Raw genomic sequence first — 23523 nt, 5'->3', positions numbered from 1 at the left:
AGATGTTCCATGAAGAATGGAAAACTGAGAGTGGGGCGTGTCTCTTAGTTTATATAACTCGTTGGGGACCCCTGAGCTACTCAGCAAATTTATATTGTAGTTATTTTGATGTTATGCTCAGGTCAGATCCTTCCCCTCAACTGCCCATGGAGAGAAAAAAGCCAAAGGTCTTTGAGGTTAATGACTATGTTTACATGTAGTCCTCATCTAAGCAGCCGTCAGTGACTCTTGTACTGAATTTATTTTCTCCTCCAACACAATTCTATAGAATTGGAGAGGTTAGTAGTCAGGTCCCCTTTATTGAATAAAGTTTGACTGCAGTCCTCATTTGATGATGAAGAATTACAGTCCTTTGTCTTGCTTGCTTCTTGCTGTGTAACATTTATTCATTCATTTCGGAGACGGGTTTTTGACCAGCGTCTCCTCACTAGGGGATTCTAATGTATGCCTTGGAAAAGCAGCTCCAGCCCTTCCAGGAAGGTTGTGCTGTCATCCGTGGCATCAAGTTTTGTTTGACTTGGAACTCATTGTCAAAGCCCGGGGCATATCAAACAAAGAAACCACTTAGACAATGGTGCTGGGCAGGATATTTGTGCAAATAAAGTGTAAATGCTACAGGATGCTAATCTCTGAATCGAAAGGCAAGGACATGGACCAGAGATGACTCTAGACCTGGAGTCAAGGGTCTGAATTTTCACTGACTTCTTAGTGACCTGCGGTGAGCTACTTGGCATCCGCAGTCTCAATTTTTTCACCTGTAAATTAGAAAGAATAATAGCTGCTTTGCCTCCATCACAAGTTTATCATGCAGAGGATCATGAGACAACCACAAAACAGGTAGCACTTGCTTACTATGGGTCAGCATTTTAAACACTAACTCATTTAATCCCCACAACAATCCGTGAGATTGTCATTATTACCACATAATTCTCAATTCACAGATGAGGAAACTGAGCCAGAGAGAGGGTAAGGCACTTCCCAACGTCACACAGCTAGTAAGTGGCACCCAGGACCTGAAGTCAGTAATGATATTTAATGGTTTGTCAATTTTACCACCTATTTCTCTCTAAGATATACTATACCATAATCTCAAAAATGCAATGGCAATGGACTTTCACTTTTATTTATCTACAATATAAATTCTTACATTTTTTAGGCCTTCAGAAAATACCTAATCTACATAGTTAGGCTGAAGAGTCATATTCTTTTAGAAAGTTACACATGGGATTTGGGAGTCACTCAATCCTAGGACTGTCTGGGTGGCAGCGGGGCCACTAGTCTGGCTCCTTTAACTCAGTGTCATTACCATCAAACCATGGACCAATTCCACGGTCAGGCAGCCGGACTAACTATATAGTCAGATCAACTGGTGGGTCTCTTTGGTCAAAAGGTCAAATTATTCTGCAGGGATAATGGCACATATTTGAAGGCATAGTATCCATAATTAGGTAATCTAATGTTCCTGAGAAGCAGAGCCACACAGGATCTGATAGTTGAGAAGTCAAACAAGTTGCCTAAATTCCTTAGGATTTACAGATGGTTATCATTTCTGATAGCTTGAATTCCTGTTACATTATAAAGAAAACACACCAAATTAGACATCGACCCAGAGGTCCATGAATCTCATGGGCATGGTATGACTAAAATGCTTGTGGGCACAGATGACTTGGACACCATAATGGTAGGCTTTTATTTTCTACCTTAAGGAAAATGCTGTGACTTTTACGCTATTGCAAAATGGAGGCTTATGCTTCACAATTGATGTTGCTGGGTTAGTGAACTTCTTTCCGTCTGACATGCTCCCGGTGGTTACAGTGCTTCTCTTTCTGGGAGGTGGGGAAATGTGTGCACGTTTCTCACTGCCCACCTCGCTCTGTCATTAGAACCCCAGGAGTAAGTAAACCAAACACGCAGGGTCGGGGGAACTCTTGGCAAATGGCGGGTTCAACAGCAGGTATCAGGGACTTGACTTGGAGACGAGGGCTCAAGGGTACAACTCTGCTCTCTGGAAGGGCTGAGAAAGCTCTGCAGGGCCTGTGACCCAGAGGAACCAGAGTAGAGGAAGGATGGGAAATAACAAGAGACTCAGGCCTAGGAAAGAAAGAGAGGTCACTGGACCTGAAGGCATGGAAAAGAGAGCGGGGCACAGGGAGCAAGGCATCCACGCACAGAGAAGGCACAGGCCGAGGAGTTGATGTTGATACTGAGCTCAGAGTGGGATTGGTTCCAGGGTCTGGGTCAGGCTGAATTAAGAGTGGAGTCTAAATGGCTCCTGTTTCAAAGGGCAAAAGGCAACGCGCAGAGGATGCCAAGTTCGTCATTCCACACTTGAGTGAGTCCAAATCAGTTGAGTTCTTGGTACAAATCCTAAGTGTATGGCTCCGTGAGATGCTCACAAACCGCACACACCCTTGGAAGTGTGTGTGCCTAGATCAAGACAGAACGCTCTGGCAATGCCCCTCTGTTCTCTCCTGGTCGTCCCCACCCCTCCAAGGAAAACCACCGCCTGACTTCTAACCTCAGAGATTCAAACCTGAAGTTTCTAAAAATTTGTTTCTGATATTTATAAATCAGGAAATCTGCATTTCCACCATCCTTTGAGAAATCAGATCCAGCAACCCTGGGCGTGTCCTTCCTCAAGGCAACAGCCTGCTGAAGCAGGAGCAGCTGTCCCTAAGGGAGGGCGTGGCCTCTCCCTGCCATCTGGCTCACCTAGTTTTGTCACCTGCCTGGCCCTCTGGTATAAGAACTTGCAACACTTACCTTTTTCAGTCTCTTGATCCCAATTTCAATGTCTTTGTCCTTTTGACCACCTTGAGGCTTTTGTACACCAAGGTAGTATTAGATAAATATATGCATACATCAAAAAGGAAAAACAATGATTTTCTCCTGATTGGTCACATTTCCCCATTTTATACAAATACCCAGTAATTCCCTCAGTTGGCCGCGGTTTGTGTAGTTATCTATTCAAAATATATACAGAGGTTCACCTACAGATAGTTAAATGAGCACTTGGAATGGGAGTCAGGGGACCTGAATTTTACTCTCATTCTGCCACTAACCAGCTTTGTGCAATTTATTTAACCTTTCAGGGCCTCCTTTATTTTTTTAATCTGCAACGTGAGGCCTTTACCTAAATGACCTCTGAGGATCCTATAAGTTTGGACATTTGTAACTCTGTGAGTGTATATTGAGGTCGCCTTTGAGCTGATGCAGACTGATGGGCAAACTGAAACCGTACAGTCTTCTTCTCATCCTTACTGGATGGACACAGTGCATGGCTGCATGGGCTAGGTGGACAGTTGAGGTTTCTGGAGCCCAGAGGCACACCAAGTGCTGTCCAGTGGGAGCAGTCTTCCCTGGGTGCAGGCAATAATGGGTGCTTGTCTGTAGGAAAGAGAAAACAGGCTCAAAGTAGGTCAGCTTTTTATTATCACCATTTGCCAGCAATTCTCAACAACGTTGGTGATAAAAGACAGTACTCCTCCCACAAAAATATTTTTTTGGCTAAGTTCTAAACCATTGCTACAGTGACTGTTGAGTTTTAATAATTTATGTGTAAGCTTTAAATGAGCATGGGTTTAGTATTCACTCCTTACTAAGGCTTGTATTCTGTACGGACATTGTCAGCCCCTGACACACAAAGACGCCACTGTATGCACTCACTTGGGAGAAAGTTCGTAATGGTTTGAAATCTTCTGAATGCACTGCAGTGCAGTCTCCCTGGAGACTACGTATTCCTGCATTTAACCAGTAGATTCAAATGAACAATGATAGGGGCCGGCCCCCTTGGTGTAGTCGTTAAGTTCAGGGTGCTCCACTTTGGCAGCCCATGTTTGTGGGTTTGGATCCTGGGCACGGACCTACACCACTTGTGAGGTGGTGTAGGTGTGTGGTGGTTGTGGTGGCAACCCACATATAAGGTGGAGGAAGATTGGCACAGATGTTAGCTCAGGGCTAATCTTCCTCAGAAAGAAAAAAAAGAGCCACGATAGCACTGAGATTGCAAAGACAAGAAACAGACCTTGAGTGGCTTTGAGTTAGATTGTGAGACAGGATGTGAACCACATAAAAGTATTTTTGTTTGGTAAGTGCAAATTTCAGTTCACACATGAAATATTTTGCTGAATTGGAATAAAATCTTTGATGCTTAAATATATTCGCTTTCAGTTATTAATGGTTTTAAAACCTAAGAATGAACCAAGAAAATAATGATTATTACTGAAAATAATTTTGACATATGAAGATCTGTTTTAGGTGTTAAATACTCTGCATGTGTTACTCTGATGGCCCATTATTTTCTCCTCACATTTGTACTAGTTACTGGCCAACCTCCTCCCAAGAACAAGCGTCCGAAGGAGCCAGGAGAGAACAGAATCAAGCCTGCCAACAAAAAGGTGAAACCCAAGATTCCTAAAATAAAAGACAGGGACTCAGCTGACTCAACACCAAAGACACCATCTATAATGATACAAATGTTGGATAAAGGTCGCTTCCAGAAACCTGCCGCTACCCTGAGTCTGACAGCAGGGCAAACTCTAGAGCTTCGATGTAAAGGAAATAGAATTGGATGGAGCTATCCTGCATATCTCGACACCTTTAAGGATTCCCGCCTCAGGTAAGTAATTTTTTTTTTTAACTTGTATTTGGTCAAGGATTTGGTTTCCTTCCCTCATTAAATACTGCATTGTTTCTGACATCTGCCATTTCACTCTAAGAGCGTATAAAAATGGAAGCTCAACCAGCAAAAGCCATAGATTTTATTTCTCAGTCAGTTAAAAAAATTGTTGCAAATCCTATCCACTTTGGTTCAAACAGTGAAAGTTTATAGGAAGCCATATGACAAATAATTGAAACTACAATGCACAGAGATATTTAAGAATGCATATTGTAAAAAATAATGGACCCAATGCTTTTTGATACTTCTTAAGTAATCATATGAAAACTGAAATGACCTAACAAAGGTCGTTTGTTAAAAACAAAATGACCTAACAGGAGACCTAACAGGAGATTCCTATGAGCAACTTGACCAGAGACCAACTTAAACTATTTTTCATCTTTCAACTGCTTCTGATTGTTTTTACTTTTCCGAGTATATGACTTTTATATCCAGAGGCATCAGTTGAAAAGAAGGCCAAAGATTTCTCATCTTTGAAGAAGTACCTTCAGGAGGCTGGGTTTCTTGTTCAGGAAAAGTAGTTAAGGTGATTATGAAAACTGTGAAAAGCAAGAAAACAGAGCATGTTTCAGAGGGTATTGGGAGAGCCTATGGGGTTAGTGGATGCGAGTCCTGTGTGTCTTTGGGGACGTCCTCTAAACTCCCTGGGTATCAGTTTCCTCGTGTATAGAATGAAGGGGATCAGACTATGTGATTTCTAAGATTCTTTCCAGCCCTTTCTTCATATGATTTAGGATAGAGAAATATGGGATATTGTCTGTTTGGGATGACTGGAATGGGAAGAAGAAAGAAGGTGGATCTCCAGTATCTCAAACTCTGCATATTCGTATTTCTGCACAGACTCCACCTCTGCAATCTTCATCCTCAAGGACACCGCCATCCACTCAGCTGCTCAGCCAGAAAACTGGGGGCATCCCTGCCTTCTCCCTCTCTCCCTCACCCCCTCACTCCCTACAGCCAGTCAATCACCAAGTGGCGTCAATTCAGCCTTCTTAAGAGCCATAAACCCATCCTCTTTCTATCTCTGGTGTGGCTACCCCAGTCCCAGCCACCGTTATCCCTCATCACCAAAGCTGCAATAACCACTCCCAGGCTTGTCCTCCTCCAACCTCCTTCTCACTGCAGCTAGAGCAATGTTTACAACATGTAGATCTGATCATGTCACCCCCTACTTAACACTCGGTTGGGGATAAAGTCCAACATCTTCACGTGACTGATGAGACTTCCTGACCTCCGCCGTCTAAGTCATCTCTAATCTCTAGGTTAGCATCTCTGCTTTCACTGGCCTGGGCTCCTGTGAGATTGTCAAATGTACCAGGCTCATAGGGCCATCAAACTTGCCTGGGCCACTCTTGGCCCCCTCTTCACCTGGCTAACTTCAGCCTCAGTGTCACCTTCTCTGAGAAGCCAGTGTCAGGCCTCCCTAGCTAGGCATTCCCATGGCCCCTGGTGCGTCATCTTTTGAGCGCTCTTCATACTTGTAACATTTTTTTTAACTCTGTGTTTTTCACTGAGACTTAGCTGAGGATTTGGCATTTAGCTTTATCTATTGAATGACTGAATCACAATCTTCTCTCCTTCTTTCTCACACACATTCACCTTGGAGAATAAATAGATTAAAAAATATATATAAGTAACATCTCTCTGTCTATCTATCTATCTACTATCTAACCTCTTGTATTAAGACTTCTTTCACATTTTATTCTGAAGATGTTCTTCTGGCTTCATGGGATATAATAGTGTAGAGGTTTTTTTAAGGAACATGGGATTGGATGAGGATTAGAGGGTGAGGGAATGAGAACATTTTTCCCATTTTCATCTCCATACTTGAAATGCATGTGTGTGTGTGTGTGTGTGTGTGTGTGTGTAACCGCTGCTTGGAACAAATCTGGAAAGATTTACTGCCATATGCTTTTTAAATGACTCAATTTACCAAAGTCATATTTACACACCTTTTTTTAAAACCAGAATTGAGCTATTTTAAATTATTCTGAACACTGTCTTAGTCTTCGACTTACACAAAGTATCCTAAACCTAGATGATTTGGCCCTTGAAGAGTTAGTATTATCTAGGAGTATTTTCAAAGTTCTATTAGCCAAAATATGTTTGAAAATATGTTTGAGTCTTAAGGACTCAAAGTGAAGTGAACGTGAATCTTAATTGAAGAGAAATATCCAGGAGCTGAAAAAACCAATTTTCTCACGTGAAATAGAATTCATTCAAAGCACAGTTAGGGCTTTATAGGAAAGTAAAGACAGATGTGGGCCCCAAGGAACTTTACGAAAAAATGTGAAAAATGTGAAAAACATCTAGTCATAACTCTATATCAAACAGCAAAAAAAAAAAAAAATCATGATTTATTTGACACTGGAGAGTCAACAAATCAACTCTTGACATCTTTCCCGGAACGTGGTGGTGCCTTTGGATAGAAGAGAAGCATTCATCCCGTGTTTTCTTTTTCTTCAGAATGAGTTCTTTCCAGCGTTCTAACAGCTTTGGGTTGGAAGTTTTCCAGGTGTGCTTCCAACAAAGCCCGGTCATTTTAACGAATTTTGGTAGCTTTCTGGAACTAAACGCACATGCTACCACATTTGCCCAAATTTAATCCTCTGACCAGAAGAAGGAGCATGCTATGAAACAGCTCAGGCTGAGGCACAGCTAGACTTGACTACTGCCTTTACCACGAACCATCAAAGTGACCCTTGACCAGTAATTTCCCTGGCACCCAATATCCTCATCTGGAATAGGGAGATAATATTGTCTTTGGTAAGTGCTGCCTGGCTCATACAAAGTGTTCGATAAATTGTAACTAATTGTTATTAGGCAACGCCTATTTCTCAAGCACAATAATCCAAGTGATCTTTTGGAACAGTTAATTCTGACCATAACTCACATAAATAAGGGAATTGTGCGCAGCCAACGTGGTTTCTAATATAGAGGATCCTAGAAAGTTTATACACCTCTTTTGCGCTTTCATTTAATTGATCTGGGGTCTTTGTAATTCTTTGTAATCTAGGGTCTGTGTCCATTTTCTCCCACGGAAGGGTAAGCCCCTTGAGGGCAAATACCAGTCTGTTTGGTTCATCATCAGAGTCCTAGCATCTGGGATAGTGCCTGACACATACCAGAACTCAGGAAAAATTTTTGGTTTCCCCAGATAGTGATCAGGTCAGAAGTCATTTCTAGTCATTCATTCATTCATTCATTCATTCAACTTTGAAAGATCATTACACTTAACGCCGATGCATGCACTGTATGAATCTGGAGGAGGGTGACGACAAAATATGAATGTATTTTAAATCTAGGGAGCTCTGCCACCTGGATCCATCCCCATTATCTCAGAGCCTCTAACAACAGGCTCCATGTTGACCTCATGGAGCCATTAGTCAGTTGACGCCTTCTACCTTCTCTCTCTTTATCCACTCTGTCCCCTTCTGTCTTCAATTCTCTCTCTCTTCATCTTAGAGTCCAGAGTCTGTCGTTTCTACATTTCTAAACTCTTGAACACGTCCTAAGTAAATTATTTTGTCCTCTGTTTTCCTTCATTCCCACTTGGAAATTTCTAACCCCAAATGAACTTTTTCACCTACTTTCTCTTGTCGGCACATGGACACGGAGCGCTGTTGGAGGAAACCACACAGCTGGCTGGACGAGTGCCTTTAGTCTGTGGTCACCTCACTGGTGCCTGGCAACGCTGAAGACATTTCTCCAGAGAGCTCACTTTTTCTCTGTTCTTAAACCTCTGATCTCTATCTCTCTCACTTTCAGTTAATGAAATTATCACCTAATTTATCGAGAAATTGGAGCCCTCGAATTGCGTTAACTTCCTCTTATCACATCTCCTTCTTCCCCGCTCTTACAATGACAGCGGAGGAAGGGTTTCTCCTCTTGACTAAGGCCAAAGCTCCATCTGTGCCCTGGGTCTCATCCTTATACACTTTCTCAGGAACCTTAAGACACCAGTTATTGCCTCCCCGTTCTGGGTCTTCACTTTCCCTTTCTCAACGGAATCCTTTCCATAACTCATCTCCATATTCAGAAATCCCACCTTGGCCACCGTGTACCTGGACTCCAGGCACCTTCCCCTTTCTTCTTACCTTCCCAGCCAGACCCATTGGAGGAGTCTCTCTACACTCATTGTCCCCACTTTCCTCTCCTATTTGCTCTTCAACTACTTCACCAGACTCCTGTCCCACTACTCCCCATGCATTTTGTCACCAAGGTCAACAAAGTCACTAAATCCAGAGTTCTCTTTTCAGTCCCCATGTGACTTGTCCCACTAGGTCCATAGCAAAAGGGAACACTCTTCTCTTGGCTTCCACAATGCCATATTCTTTGGTTTTCTTTCTGCCTCACTGGCCCCTCCTTGAAGTTTCCTTCACTAGCTCTGCAACCTCTACCTTCTCAGACATTAAATGTTGGTTCTGTGTCTTCTTCTCTTATTACTACATGCTTCCAAATGCCCTCCATTTATCATATATTAGAGTTCAGTGTTTCTTCTGACCTCCAGGTCAGACTTTCCAACTGCCTGCCCAACTGTTTGGATCTTTCCTGAGCCTTTCTTTCAATGTAACTATCTAAAACTGAGGTCATGATCTTTCTCCACGCCTGGTCATCCTCCTGTGTCTTTCAGTTCAGTGAATGGCAGTAATTCCAGCCAGTTGTCCTCAACCAGAGGCCTGGGAATCTCTTTAGACACTTTCCTTTTACTTCCACATTCAATCAACTACCATGCCCTAATGATGCTACTATTTAATTATTTGAATCTTCCCACCACAGCAGCAATGACCCTAGTCCCTTATGTGGACTACAGCACTAATAACATACCTGGACTTTCTGCACCCAAGCTCAAACCTGACCTCAATCCTCCTCACAGCAGTCAGATCTTTCACGAAAGCACGTCTGTTCCTGTCACTTCCTGCTTCAAGTCTTTCAACAGAACAGTTCTGTTGCACTTAGAATAAAGTTGAAACTCCTCACGGCTCACGAGGCCATGCACAATCTGGCCTTGCCTTTCCCTTCTGCCTCATTTCACTTCACTCTCTTCTTGTCTACACCCCATGCTGTAGGGACTTTTTCTGATCCCCAGATGTGCCAAACTCTTTCATGCCTGGGGCCTTTGCCTATTTGAGTTCTTCTGCTGTAACACACACACTGGAATAGCTGCTCACCATCCTTCGGATCCAGGCCTGTCACATCCTCAGGGAGTCTTCCTTGCTCTCAGCCCCCACCATCCATGAGGCCCCAGTTACACACCCTCATTGAAGCGTTTATCCAACAGGGAAAGTACTGTTTCCTTGGTCATTTATGTTTGTATTTCTCGCCAGGCTGTAAGCTTAGCAGAGATGGTGTCTGTTTATTCATTAGTACTTCCATAGCACCCCGTGCATACTGCAGGTCCTCCATAAGTATTTCCTTTTTTTTTTTTAATTAAGCCAACATTAGTTTATAACATTATGTAAGTTTCAGGTATACATAATAATTCGACTTCTGTATACACTACAGTATGCTCACTGCCACAATCTTGTTTCCATGCATCACCATACAATTGACCCCCTTTACCCATTTTTCCCTCTGCCCATCCCCCTTCCCCTCTGGTATCCACCAATCTATTCTCTGTATCTGTGTTTCTGTTTTGTTTAGTTTGTTTGTTGATTTTTTTTATATTCCACATATGAGTGAAATCATACAGTATTTGTCTTTCTCTGTCTGACTTATTTCACTTAGCATGATACCCTCAAGGTCCATCTATGTTGTCACAAATGACAAGATTTTATCTTTTTATGGCTGAGTAGTATTCCATTGTATATATATACCACCTCTTCTTTATCCATTCATCCACTGATGAGCACTTAGGTTGTTTCCGTATCTTGGCTATTGTAAATAATGCTGCAATGAACATGGGGTGCATATATCTTTTTGAATTAGTGTGTTCATATTCTTCAGATAAATACCCAGAAGTGGAATACCTGGATCATATGGTAGTTCTAGTCTTAATTTTTTGAGGAATATCCATACTGTTTTCCATAGTGGCTGCACCAAGTTACATTCCCACCAGCAGTGTGTGAGGATTCCTTTTTCTCCACATCCTCTCCAATGCTTGTTATTTCTTGTCTTTTTGATAATAGCCATTCTAACAGGGGTGAGGTGACATTCTAACTCATTATAATTTTTATTTGTATTTCCCTAATAATTAGTGTTGTTGAACATCTTTTCATGTACCTGTTTGCCATCTGTGTGTTACCTTGGAAAAAATTCTATTCAGATCCTCTGACCATTTTTTTATTGGGTTGTTGGTTTTGTCATTGTTGAGTTGTATTAGTTCTTCATATATTTTGGATATTAACCCTTTTTCAGATATATGATTTGCAAATATCTTCTCCCATTCAGTAGGTTGACTTTTCATTTTGTTGATGATTTCCTTTGCTGTGCAGAAGCTTTTTAGTTTGATGTAGTCTCACTTGTTTATTTCTGCTTTTGTTCCCTTTGCCTGAGGAGATATATCCAAAAAGATACTGCTAAGACAGATGTCAAAGAGCATACTGCCTATGTTTTCTTTTGGGAGTTCTATGGTTTCAGGTCTTACATTCAAGTCTTTAATCCATTTTGAGTTAATTTTTTGTATATAGTATAAGATAGTGGTCTAGTTTCCTTCTTTTGCATGTGGCTGTCCAGTTTTCCCAACACCATTTATTGAAGAAACTTTACTTGCTCCATTGTACCTTCTTGGCTCCTTTGTCATAAATTTGTTGTCCATATACATGTGGTTTTATCTCTGGGCTCTCAAATCTGTTCCATTGATCTGTGTGTCTGTTTTTCTGCCAATACCATGCTGTATTGATTATTGTAGCTTTGTAGTATAATTTGAAATTGGTGAATGTGATTCCTCTAGCTTTGTTCTTTTGTCTCAGGATTGCTTTAGGTATTTGGGGTCTTTTGTGGTTCCATACAAATTTTATGAGTTTTTCTTCTATTTCTGCGAGAAGTGTTTTTGGGATTTTGAGAAAGATTGCATTGAATCTATGGATTGCTTTAGGTAATATGGACATTTAAACAATGTTAATTCTTCCAATCCATGGGCATGCAATCTCTTTCCATTTCTTTGTCTTTTCTTCAATTTCTTTCAACAATGTTTTATAGTTTTCAGTGTACAGCTCTTTCACCTCCTTGGTTAAATTTATTCCTAGGTATTTTATTCTTTTTGTTGCAATTACAAATGGGATTGTTTTCTTAATTTCTCTTTCTGCTAGTTCATTGTTAATGTATAGAAATGCAACAGATTTTTGCATATTGATTTTGTACTCTGCAATTTTACTGTATTTGTGTATTATTTCTAATAGTTTTTTTGGTGGATTCTTTAGGGTTTTCTATATATAAAATCATGTCATCCACAAATAGTGACAATTTTACTTCTTTCTTTCCAATTTGGATGCCTTTTATTTCTTTTTCTTACCTGATTGCTCTGGCTAGGACTTCAATACTATATTGAATAAGAATGGTGAGAGTGGGCATCCTTGTCTTGTTGCCGATCTTAGAGGGATAGCTTTCAGTTTTTCATGGTTGAGTGTGATGTTAGCTATGGGTTTGTCATCTATGGCCTTCATTAGTTGAGGTATATTCCTTCTATACCCACTTTGTTGAGAGTTTTTATCACAAATGGATGTTGAATCTTGTCAAATGCTTTTTATGCATCTATTGAGATCATATGATTTTTACCTTTCATTTTGTTATCAACCATGCTGATTGATTTGTGGATGTTGGACCATCCTTGCATCACTCATTTATCACATAAATCCCACTTGATCATGATCTATGATCCTTTTAATATATTGCATTTAATTTGCTAATATTTTGTTGAGGATTTTTGCATTTTTGTTCATCACAGATATTGGCCTGTAATTTTTTTTTTTTTTTTTTTTGGTGAGGAAGATTGGCTCTGAGCTAACATCTGTGCCCATCTTCCTCTATTTTGTACATGGGATGCCACCACAGCATGGCTTGATGAGCGGTGCATCAGCCCTCACCCAGGATTTGAACCTGTGAACCCCGGGCCGCCGAAGCAGAGCATACAAACTTAACCACGACACCACCGGCCAGCCCCTGGCCTGTAATTTTGTGTATGTGTGTGGTTGTGTTTTGTGTTGTTGTCTGGTTTGGGCATCCGGGTAATGTTTGCCTTGTAAAATGGGTTAGGGAGTGTTCCTTCCTCTTCAATTTTTTGGAAGAGTTTGAGAAGAATAGGTATTAAATCTTCTTTGAATGTTTGGTGGAATTCACCAGAAAAGCCATCTGGTCCTAGACTTTTGTTTTTTGGGAGGTTTTTGATTACTGTTTCAGTCTCCTTATGAGGATCAGTCTATTCAGATTTTCCATTTCTTCATGATTCAGTCTTGGAAGATTGTATGATTCTAAGAATTTATCCATTTCTTCTAGGTTGTACAATTTTTTGGCATAAAGCTGTTCATAGTAATATCTTACAATCCTTTGTATTTCTGTAGTATTTGTTGTAACTTCTCTTTTGTTTCTGATTATATTTGAGCCTTCTCTCTTTTTCTCTTAGTGAGTCCAGCAAAAGATTTGTCAATTTTGTTTATCTTTTCAAAGAAACAGCTCTTAGTTTTATTAATCTTTTCTGTTGCCTTTTTAGTCTCTATTTCATTTATTTCTGCTCTGTTATTTCCTTCCTTCTACTGACTTTTGGCTTTGTTTGTTCTTCTTTTTCTAGTTACTTTAGGTGTAATGTTAAATTGTTTACTTGGGATTTTTCTTGTTTCTTAAGGTAGGCCTGTATTGCTATAAAATTCCCTCTTAGTATTGCTTTTGCTGCATCCCATAGATTTTGGTATGTCATATTTTCTTTCTTTTTTTTTTTTTTTTTTAAAGATTTTATTTATTCATCTTTTTCCCCCCAAAGCCCCAGTAGATAGTTGTATGTCATAGGTTCACATCCTTCTAGTTGCTGTACGTGGGACTCGGCCTCCGGTTGGTCGGAGAAGTGGTGCCTTGGGGCGCGCCCGGGATCCAAACCCGGGCCGCCAGCATCAGAGCGCGCGCACTTAACCGCTAAGCCACGGAGCCGGCCCTCACATTTTCATTTTCCCTTGTCTTCAGGTTTTTTTTTTGAGTTCTCCTTTGATTTCTTCATTGACCCAATAGTTGTTCTGTAGCATATTGTTTAGTCTTCACATATTTGTGATTTTTCCAGCTTTCTTCTTGTAGTTGATTTTTAGTTTTATATCATTGTGATCAGAAAAGATGCTTGATATGATTTCAATCTTCTTAAATTTATTGAGACCTGTTTTGTGTCCCAACATATGGTCTATCCTTGAGAATGTTCCATGTGCACTTGAATGTGTATTCTGCTGCTTTTAGATAGAATGTTCTATATATATCTAGTAAGCCCATCTGGTCTAATGTTTCATTTAAGGCCAATGATTCCTTGTTGACTTTCTGTCTGGATGATCTGTCCATTGATGTAAGTAGGGTACTAAAGTCGTCTACTATTATTGTGTTGCTGTCAATTTCTCACTTAGGTCTGTTAATAATTGCTTTATATATTTTAGTGCTCCTATGTTAGGTGTATATAAATTAATAAATATTATGTCTCCTTCATGGATTGTCCCTTTTTTCATTATATAATGTTCATCTTTGTCTCTTGTTACCTTTTTTGGCTTGAAGTCTATTTTGTCTGATATGAGTATGGCTACACCGACTTACTTTGAGCTGCCATTTGCTTCAAGTATCATCTTCCATCCCTTCACTTTGAGCCTATGTTTGGCTTTAGAGCTGAGATGAGCCTTTCAGAGGCAGTATATAGTTGAGTCTTGTTTTTTAATCCATCCAGCCCCTCTGTATCTTTTGATTGGTGAATTCACTCCATTTACATTTAGGGTGATTATTGATATAAGAGGACTTAGTACTGCCATTTTATCATTTGTTTTCTGGTTGCTTTATACTTTATATCTTCATTGTTTCTTTTTCCTTATGTTTCTTTCTGCCATTTTAGTTGGTGGTTTTCTGTGATGTTTTTCTCGGTTTCCTCTTTTATTATGTTTCATGTCTCTACTCTAGATTTTTGTTTTGTGGTTACCACGAGGTTTGTAGAAAATGTCTCATAGATAAAATAGTCCTTTTTTGCTGACACATTTTATCTTCATTTGCCTGTACAGGTTTCATCCTTTTCCTCTTCCCCTTTTATGTTTTTATTGTCACAAATTATTCCTTTTTATGTTGTGAATTCATTACCGAATTGAAGCAGCTGTAGTTGTTTTTAATGCTCTTTTCTCCTTTAATCTTTATGCTATAATTAAGTGTTTAACAACCTACTCTGATATAAGATTGCAATTTTCTGATTCTGTCTGTCTATTTATCACATTACTCAAAGTTTTGTGTACTTTTGCCTTTTCATTGCAGGTAGAAGAACTTCTTTCAAAATTTCTTGTAAGGCAGGACTAGTGGTGATGAACTCCCTCAGCTTTTGTTTATCTGGGAAAGCCTTTATTTCTCCTTCATATCTGAAGGATAACTTTGCTGGATAGAGTATTCTTGGCTGGCAGCTTTTATCTTTCACTATTTTGAGTACGTCATTCCACTCTCTCCTGGCCTGTAGAGTTTCTGCTGAGAAATCTGCTGACATCCTAATAGGGATTCCTTTGTAGGCTACTGTCTTTTCTTCCCTGCTGCCTTTAAAATTCTTTCTGTATCATTGACTTTTGACAGTTTTACTATAATGTATCTTGGAGAAGATCTTTTTTCATTGCGATAATTAGGTGTTCTATTAGCTTCATGGACTTTGTTTATCCAGTTACTTCCCCAGGTTTGGGATGTTCTCAGCTGTTATTTCTTTAAATAAGCTCTCTGTTCCCTTCTCCCTCTCCTCTCCTTCTGGGATATCCATTATCTTTATATTGCCTTTTCTAATGGAGTTGGATAGTTCTTGTAGAGTTACTTCATTTTTAAAAAATGTTAGTTCTCTCTCCTTTTCCACTTGAATCATTTCTAGATTTCTATCTTTGAGCTCACTAATTCTCTCTTCCATATAGTCTGCTCTATTTCCAATGCTTTCTTATACAGTCTTCATTTCATTTATTGGTTTCTTCAGCTCCAGAATTTCTATTTGGTTCTTTTTTGGAGTTTCAATCTCTTTGGTAAAATATTTCCTCTGTTTATTAATTTTATTCCTGAGCTCATTGAACTGCCTTTCTGAGCTTTCTTGCAGCTTGTTGAGTTTCTTCACGACAGCTATTTTGAATTCTCTATCAGAGCACAATCTTCTGTGACTTTAAGTTTGGTTTCTGAAGAATTGTCATTTTCTTTTTGTGATACTGTGTTACCATGGTTTTTCATGGTGCTTGCTGATTTGGTGCTCTGCTGGTGCATTTGAAGTAGCGAACACCTTTCTTATTTAGATAAAGCTTTGTTTAGTTTGATTCTAACAATTCAAGGTTTGTAATTAGAGGACTTTCTCTTTTTTTCAGTAGGTGGTGCTATAGCACAAGTTTTTGGTTTCTTTTACTGGAGCTGCCTGTGACTATATTTGAAAATTGGCACTTTCCACCCTCCACTACCTCTGCCAGAGGTGTCAGTGATGCCTTTCTCATTGCTGCTTGTGCTTCTGGGGTCGCTGGTGCCTTGCTGTGGCCAGTGTCACTGCAGTCACCGGCATCCCCACTGGGGGCACTGGGATGACAGATGCCTCCACCATGTCCACAGTTGCCTGTGTTGGGGGCACCACTGCTGCAGCAGGGGGGAGGGTGAAGGTGGGAGGTGAGCTGGGGTTGCAGGCACAGCCAACACGGGTGGTGGGGTTAGAGTTGTGGCCACCACCATGGCTGGAGGGTCTGGGGTCATAAGCCACACCACTGCTGCTGCCTGGTTCCCTGTGGCTGCAGATGCTGCTGCGACTGGGGGGCTGGAGTTGTGTGTGCCACCTCCATTGCTGCGACCAGGTTCCCTGGGGCTTCAGGCTCAGCCACCATAGCTGGGGGGCTGGGATCAATGGGCACTGCCTCCACTGTTCTCCCCATTCTGCCTCCTCTGTGTGTTCTAATCCACTCACCTTCAGATATGCCAATATGTGGATCTCTCTGGCATCCTGGTGTGTTGGGCAAAGGAATCTTTGTTGAGTTACGGATGTCTTACTAATTGTAGATTGAAGGGGAGAGAAAAAGGGAGTGTCTCACACCACCACGATGCTGATGTCAGGCCTCCATAAGTACTTCAATGAGAGAGTGGTACTGGGGGCACAGAGCCTGCAGAGGATCTAAAGTCAGGCACTTGTGATCATGAGACCTGTGAACTTGAACAGCTCATTGAACTTTAAAGCCAAAAAAGACCTTAGTGGTTACTATGCTTAAGCCCCTCTTTTTAACAAATGAGAAAACTGCAAATCATAGAGGATAGAAAGCTGGTCCAGAGTGACAAACTGGTGTGTGGCAGTGTGAGTCTTAAACCCCAGCCTCCTGGTTCCCAAGTAGAGCTGCTGCCCTGCTCACATGCTCCAAGATATGTCTAGCGGGATACATTTAGACCAAAGAACATATTGGCTTTATGGAGGTAGTAGTTTCGGGGAAGACAGATTTGTTGTCTACCTTTTTTCTTTTTCTTTTTTTTTTTCTGCTCCTTGGGTACTAGACTAATAAATCCAATTTCTAAAGTTAAGATTTAAAACACAAATAAAAAGGATGTACTTTTCCAGCATGCTGCATTAATTTCTTGCTGGGATAGTTTTGAATTGAAAGTAGTTGAAATTTCACATTGACTTAGGATAACTTTTTAGACATCAGAATGTTAAAATATTTCATTGAGCTATTTAGAAAGGAGAGCTCTGTCAGAAGACCATAAATGATCCCTCATCCTAAAAGGTGGACTTGGACCTCCCCCGAGATGAGGGAGCCAAGACAACATGTGCTCTCGGGGCTCTTGCAGGTCTCTTCTCTGATGCTTGCTCCTTTGCATTGGCAAACCCATGTCTTTAGAAGGTCCACTAGATGGCAGCTGTGTTACAACTGTCTTCCTTTCGCTAGTAAAAGAAGCATTTCAAATGAGAACTGACTGAGTGAAATAAGTGTACACTTGTGCTTATGGTTCTTTCATCCTTTTAGGCTACTCGGTGGTCACAGTTTCAAATTATGTTCTAAACAATATAGAATTCAGTTTCCCAACAAACAAATTAAAAAAGGGATAAACATTTGTAAGTTTATGTATCCACATAAGGATAAATTCTTCATAGCTCTTGCTGAGTCTTCCCAGAGCACTGGGCACTTTGAATAGCTTAGTTGTTCCCTCAGAGGCTAACAGTAACGTGCTGAAGATTCTGTATTTTCAGAGGCTGAAATTGATTCAGATTTTAATCCCAGACTCAGTGCATCCCAGATCACTTTTTTTTTTGAGATCTCCATCTCTTTTGAGATCAGAAACAGCAAAGATATTTTTCTGACAATAGTTGTTACCATTTATTGAACGCTCTATTTCCTGACTCCTCTGCCCTGCTCGCTTCCTGCTCTCACACTTTTCTGCCATCTCCCTGCCCCCACCTTCCCTTAATTTATTTTGTTCCTCTCTTCCAACCATTTTTTTTAGCATCTAGGATGTTCAAGTTCCCGTGCTAGGTAGATGCTGGAGATACGATGGTGGGCAAGACAGACATGACCTCTACACATGTAGAGCTTTTAATCTTATGGGAAGACAGACTATTAAATAAGCAATTTTAAAACATAGCTGTGTGAGGGCCTTGGTAGCAGAAGTACAAGGTCAGGGAGGAGAAAACTCAAGCTAATATCTGAAGGCTGAGAGTTAACCAGGTAAAGAAGGGGGCAGGAGAAGCATGTAAGAAAATTCCAGAAGGAGGGAACAGCTTGAGGAACTGCCTAGAGCTGAGAAAGAGTATAGCACGTGGGGGACATAGGGTGACTCAAGGCAGGAGGAGGAAAGAGGTGATCAAGGGGAGATAATGCTGGAACATAAGCAGGAGTCAGACCACGGAGGGAATTGTCAGCCATGTTGAGGGATTTAGAGTGAAACTAAGGACAGTTATGAGTCATTGACTTAAAGCCTTTATGAACAGATATACTAGAAAGTACGGAGGAATATACACCACAGAGTAAGGGTTATTACTCCTCACTGCCTTTAGGAGAAATACCACGTCATAACCCAGGCTGAGGTGTTCCCATTCTCCCTCCTTATGCCCCATATCCGTTTTCTGCAAACCAGGGTCTATAGACGTATTCTTGAACCTAAGGTTTCTTTGAAAATTTTTTTTTAAAATTTGCTTTTATTTTGTTGCTAATATAAAAAACACTAATATAAGAATATTCTGGACCATCTGATCAACCTCTGCTGGGCGATCAACATGATCTATTTCCATTTTCTTTGGAAATATTTTGTTTCTTTAATCTCATCATGACACACTTCCAGAGTTTAGAGCAGGGGAATGCTTGGCACAATGCTGAGACAGGGAAGAAAATAGGAAGAAACTTGAAATAAGTGGCCTGGATGACAGCTTAAATATAAATCAATGCTGGGTAAGAACGGGGGGACGTTGGAGGTTTAAGCTAGATTGTTAGCAACGTCACAGCAATAAAAACAAGCTGGGCTGATGTGGGCATAAAGAAACCCTGGCTTGTTCCCTAGAAAAATCAGGGTCCATGCATTGCCTTTCAGGATGTTTCTGTAGTATCTGGTGGGATGTTAGCATTTTTCAGTCAAGAACTGTAAGTTCAGAGGAGTGGGTGGGGCACAGGAGATCTCTTTGATGGCTGGCTCCTCTGAAAACAATAAATAGCTTCTAGAGAGAAGGGAGGGCATCTGGGTTTTCACTCAGCCACAGTTGGCAACAGCTTACTCCACCCACAGACAGCACAAAGGGAGGGTGGGCTGAGGAAGCAGACAGCGGGCTCCAGGCCAGTCTAATCCCGCTTTTCAGCCTCACGAAGGAGTGTGGCCTGGGGGGACATTTTAAAAGAAGAAGAGAAAAACGTTAAGAAGTGTTTATAAACAGAAGAATCTCACTGTTGAGAAAGAATCTGCACAGATTTTGGTAAATATTGTGGATAATACTCTGGTGTTGTACTAAGGAAGATGTCTTTTTCTCCCCTTCAACTCATTTTATTTTATTTTGGTCAAATATACACAACATAAAATTTACCATTTTAACCATTTTTAAGTATAGAGTTCAGTGGCAGTAAGTACATTCATATGGTTGTTCAGGTGTCTTTTTAATTCAAACTCACTTTCCTCCAAAGCTTGTTCTACTTTATTTTCTGAGCAGAGCAAATGAAGATGCTGAGGTTCCGTGAAAATCCTGGTGCTCCCCCTTTGCTTTCACACTTACATGGAGGTGCTGTGTGGCTCTAATTGGCAGTGGGAAATCGAAAGAATATGCTGCAGCCAAACTCTGATACTTGCCTTCAAATGGATTCCTACCCCAGAAAACAGTTAAATGAAAAATAACTAACTTATCCAGCCCTGAAGGTAGAACTCCCTCTTCCCAGACTCAGTGGCACCAGCGCCAGGCCCTCCAACATTCCCCAGAGATGGATTGGCGGGGGCAGCAGGATACAAGGCTTCTCTGGGTGTACTAGATGTTCTGACAGTGTTCAGGTTGCAGGAAAACACAGCTCTGTTCCGCTCAGGACATGGGTGGGGGAGGGCAATAATAGAACCAGCCTCATTGTGGTGCTGTCAGAACAGAATGAGGTCATGCAAGGAAGGCTCTTGGCACAGACAGTAAGCCATCTCAATAAAGATGAGCTATTTTTATTCACAAGACTGTACCCAACGGAGGTAAATCACAAGAAAACAGCCAGTTTTTCAGGGCTTTTGCTTTGAAAGATTGTTTTAGACATGTTTCTCAATCTCATACAAACTCTAGATGTCTGTAACACCGTGGGGTGCTCACTAATAGTCAGATAAAATGGTTCTGAGGACCTCTAAGATCCAGCTATCCTCAGTCCACTAGTCATTAAGGTGGGAGAAATGGGTTGAAGCACATTACACAGTTTGAGGGAAAAAAATGTTTTCTGCTCACTCTTATTTAAAAAGAATGTTTTGTTAACCAAAACATTGAATTTCTTGAGCCTTCTGGTAAGTCTAGGTTTGATTATCCCAGATATGTTACACAGCTTTAAAATATAGTAAGAAGATTCAACTCAAGTTAATGCATCAAACAGAAGACACTATAGGAATATCACAGACTATTTTTTATGATACTTTTGAAGACTGGTGTAAAATGGAGCATTGTTTACCGTATAACATTAAGTGATTGCATGTATTTTATGAGTAAAACCCTGCTTTAAAAAATATAGATACACTATGTGGATGAGGTCTGGGATTTAATGCACAAAAATTAAAATGGGTATTATCATGGCACGATAATTTTCTTCCAAGTATTTAGATATGCAAAATGTAAATAAAACCATTTTGAAAGGTATGTCAGAGGAGGAAGCAAGAAAAGAGGAATAAAAGATAAGATATAAGATGGGACAATTTTATGTCTACTGATACATAACTATATAGAATGGCACATTATAAAAAACAGCAAAAGTAAGATGTCAGTGCTTTGCCTCCAGTTTCTGGGCTCAGCTCCCTTAACAGCAACATCTACCCACATGGCTGGTGGCAGGTGGGCAGGCTGGAAGTCACTGCCCTTGGGAACCTGCCCCGAACCTGAGGTGTCAACTCCCATCCTGTATTCCTAACCTGTTCACTCTGCCCTGGGATCCTGTCACCTCCCCTTGCTTGGTGCTTCACTGTTCAGACCGTTTGTTCAGATTGCCTTTTGGGCTTGCTCTTGGCTTTGCTCTGGGCTTGCCTTTCAGATCACATCTCCTGCCTGAAGCCCTACACCCAACCCCACCCTACCTCTTAGCACCCAGGTTCCATCTGGTGCCTCACTTGCCTTAAGCTCACCCTTCCCTCTAACAACCCTGCTCTTGTTTATGAACTTGACTTAGTAGCTGGGACAAGGCAAGGGTATGGGACCCTGTGTCCCAGCCTAAAATGATATGAGAGAGCATGCCTTCATACATTTATTTACCTTGGTGGCTCACAGAACGGCACGAGATATGGCAGCCGTTGGTGGGCATCGTGGGGGAAGAGATGGGGCACAGCAACTATCCATACAAAAGCAAGAGAGGTGACTGTGCAAGTGTGTCACAGCTCGAGATTAATAGGTGTTCAGCTGAGCAGAAAGCATGCCAGATAGTTATTGTTAGCCTAATTTATATATAAAGACAGTCCACTGAGTCAGAAAGATACACGTGGGAAAAACCAGAGTGGTCCCGACCACAAGCAGCTTATGAACTAGTGGCATAATGACATACATACCAGACACAATTGCAGAGCAACAATGGACAGCTTGTGGTCAAGTATGAGTGCCTGGGGGCTGACAGGAAGGAGAGATGGCAGCTGTCAGCATGGGCTGGAGAGGCAGATTGATTCATTGAGTGATTGATTACCTAATTTTGGAGGCCAGGCCTTGAAGATAAGATGGAGAGATGTGGAAAGAAGAGCCAAGGAGGAGAGCATAAAACCACCCCAAGGGATCACCATATGCAGTCAGCGTGGCGAACCACTGATCTGGCCTGGACCCTATATTTTACAAATGATTAGGTTAGACCCACAGAGGCTGAGGGGCTTTCTCAAGTTTGTGCAGCTTTTAGTAAAAGTGAACTGGACTTGAACTGAATTCTCAACACCCTTCTGGTCTCTACACCAGGAAGGCAGTCTATTTCTTTAGGTTTCTGATGGTTGTTTAGAAGATTACCATCCGAGTGGCATTAATATGAGCGGGTGCTTTGAAAACGTTGGCAAGACAAGAGATGCGGTTCATGTCTGCTGTGAATTCATTGTGCCAGGTGCAAATCGGGCTCAGCCCACAGCCTCTGCATTCACTATTATAACTTGTATTATAATACAAGTGAATGTATTATAATACACTCACTGTGGCTGTGTGCCAGCCCATCAGTAACCCACAGCTTGTTTTCCTAACGAGGGTGGTGGAGGCTTGCTCCATTGTTTTCTGTCACTCCTCTTCCAGGGCCTATTCTTCACCGAAGATGTGGCCGTGAGCATTCAGTTAAGCAGAGCTGGGGAATCTTTTTTTCACGTGACCCCCAGAGAGGTACTGATGGGCTTATTCTATGTCATAAGATTATAATTGCCAGAAATGTAATAATGTGAGTTGTTAACATAAATAACCCGTACACACCAGTATCATATGGTGGCCATGTTTGAAAGATGACCTTGTCAACATTATGTGACAACAATGATTTACTTGTCATTTCTGTGAGTTTCTCTTCATGGTGAGGACACATTTGCTAAGTTATATCTTGCTATCCCCTGTAACTTCCTCTAAGTCACTCATTCGGTCAGAATGTGGTTAAGTATTCGAAGTAATAGACACATGCTTCCTTTCCAATGCACAGTGGGAAGCATGCCGTACTCTCTTCCCAGGGCTCCCCAGGGATTCCATTCCCAGCTCTGACTTTGACTGGCTGTGTGACCTTGGGTGAGTCGCTTGATCTCTGTAAAATGAGGGATCCAACCAGATGGTCTCTAAGGTTTCTTCTAGTTCCAAAGTGACTCTTGGCACTTGTACTTAATTCATGTTAGATGATGTGGGGGCCAAGGAGGAAGAGCCGTTGGACAAGTTATTCAACTCAGTTTCACTCATTGACTTCTGTTCTGTTCTGCACACAGTCACTTATAACTGCTATCTGCATAGCATTATGCAATGCAAAGGCTGTGGATGATAGAGGTAAGCATAAGACGTGGTTCCTGCTCAGGAAAAGATCATTTCACTAGAGAAATACAATAGGGAGTTGAGGAGGTTACAGCTACAAAGC

General features: G+C 41.2%; 1 protein-coding gene across 1 annotated transcript in view; it reads left to right on the top strand.

The window, feature by feature from the left end:
- PDGFRL (platelet derived growth factor receptor like) overlaps nucleotides 1-23523 on the top strand; it is a 48357-nt gene that overhangs the window by 5341 nt on the left and 19493 nt on the right. Inside the window, exon 2 of the mRNA XM_058525082.1 lies at nucleotides 4321-4618. Within this exon, the coding sequence (XP_058381065.1) occupies nucleotides 4321-4618 (298 nt within the window). The remainder of the gene's footprint in view (nucleotides 1-4320; nucleotides 4619-23523) is intronic.

This window comes from Diceros bicornis, chromosome 29 (genome assembly GCF_020826845.1).
Source record: "Diceros bicornis minor isolate mBicDic1 chromosome 29, mDicBic1.mat.cur, whole genome shotgun sequence".
Classification (NCBI taxonomy): domain Eukaryota; kingdom Metazoa; phylum Chordata; class Mammalia; order Perissodactyla; family Rhinocerotidae; genus Diceros; species Diceros bicornis.
The sequence above is the reverse complement of the archived record's forward strand: the minus strand, read 5'-3'. Positions and strand labels throughout refer to the sequence as shown.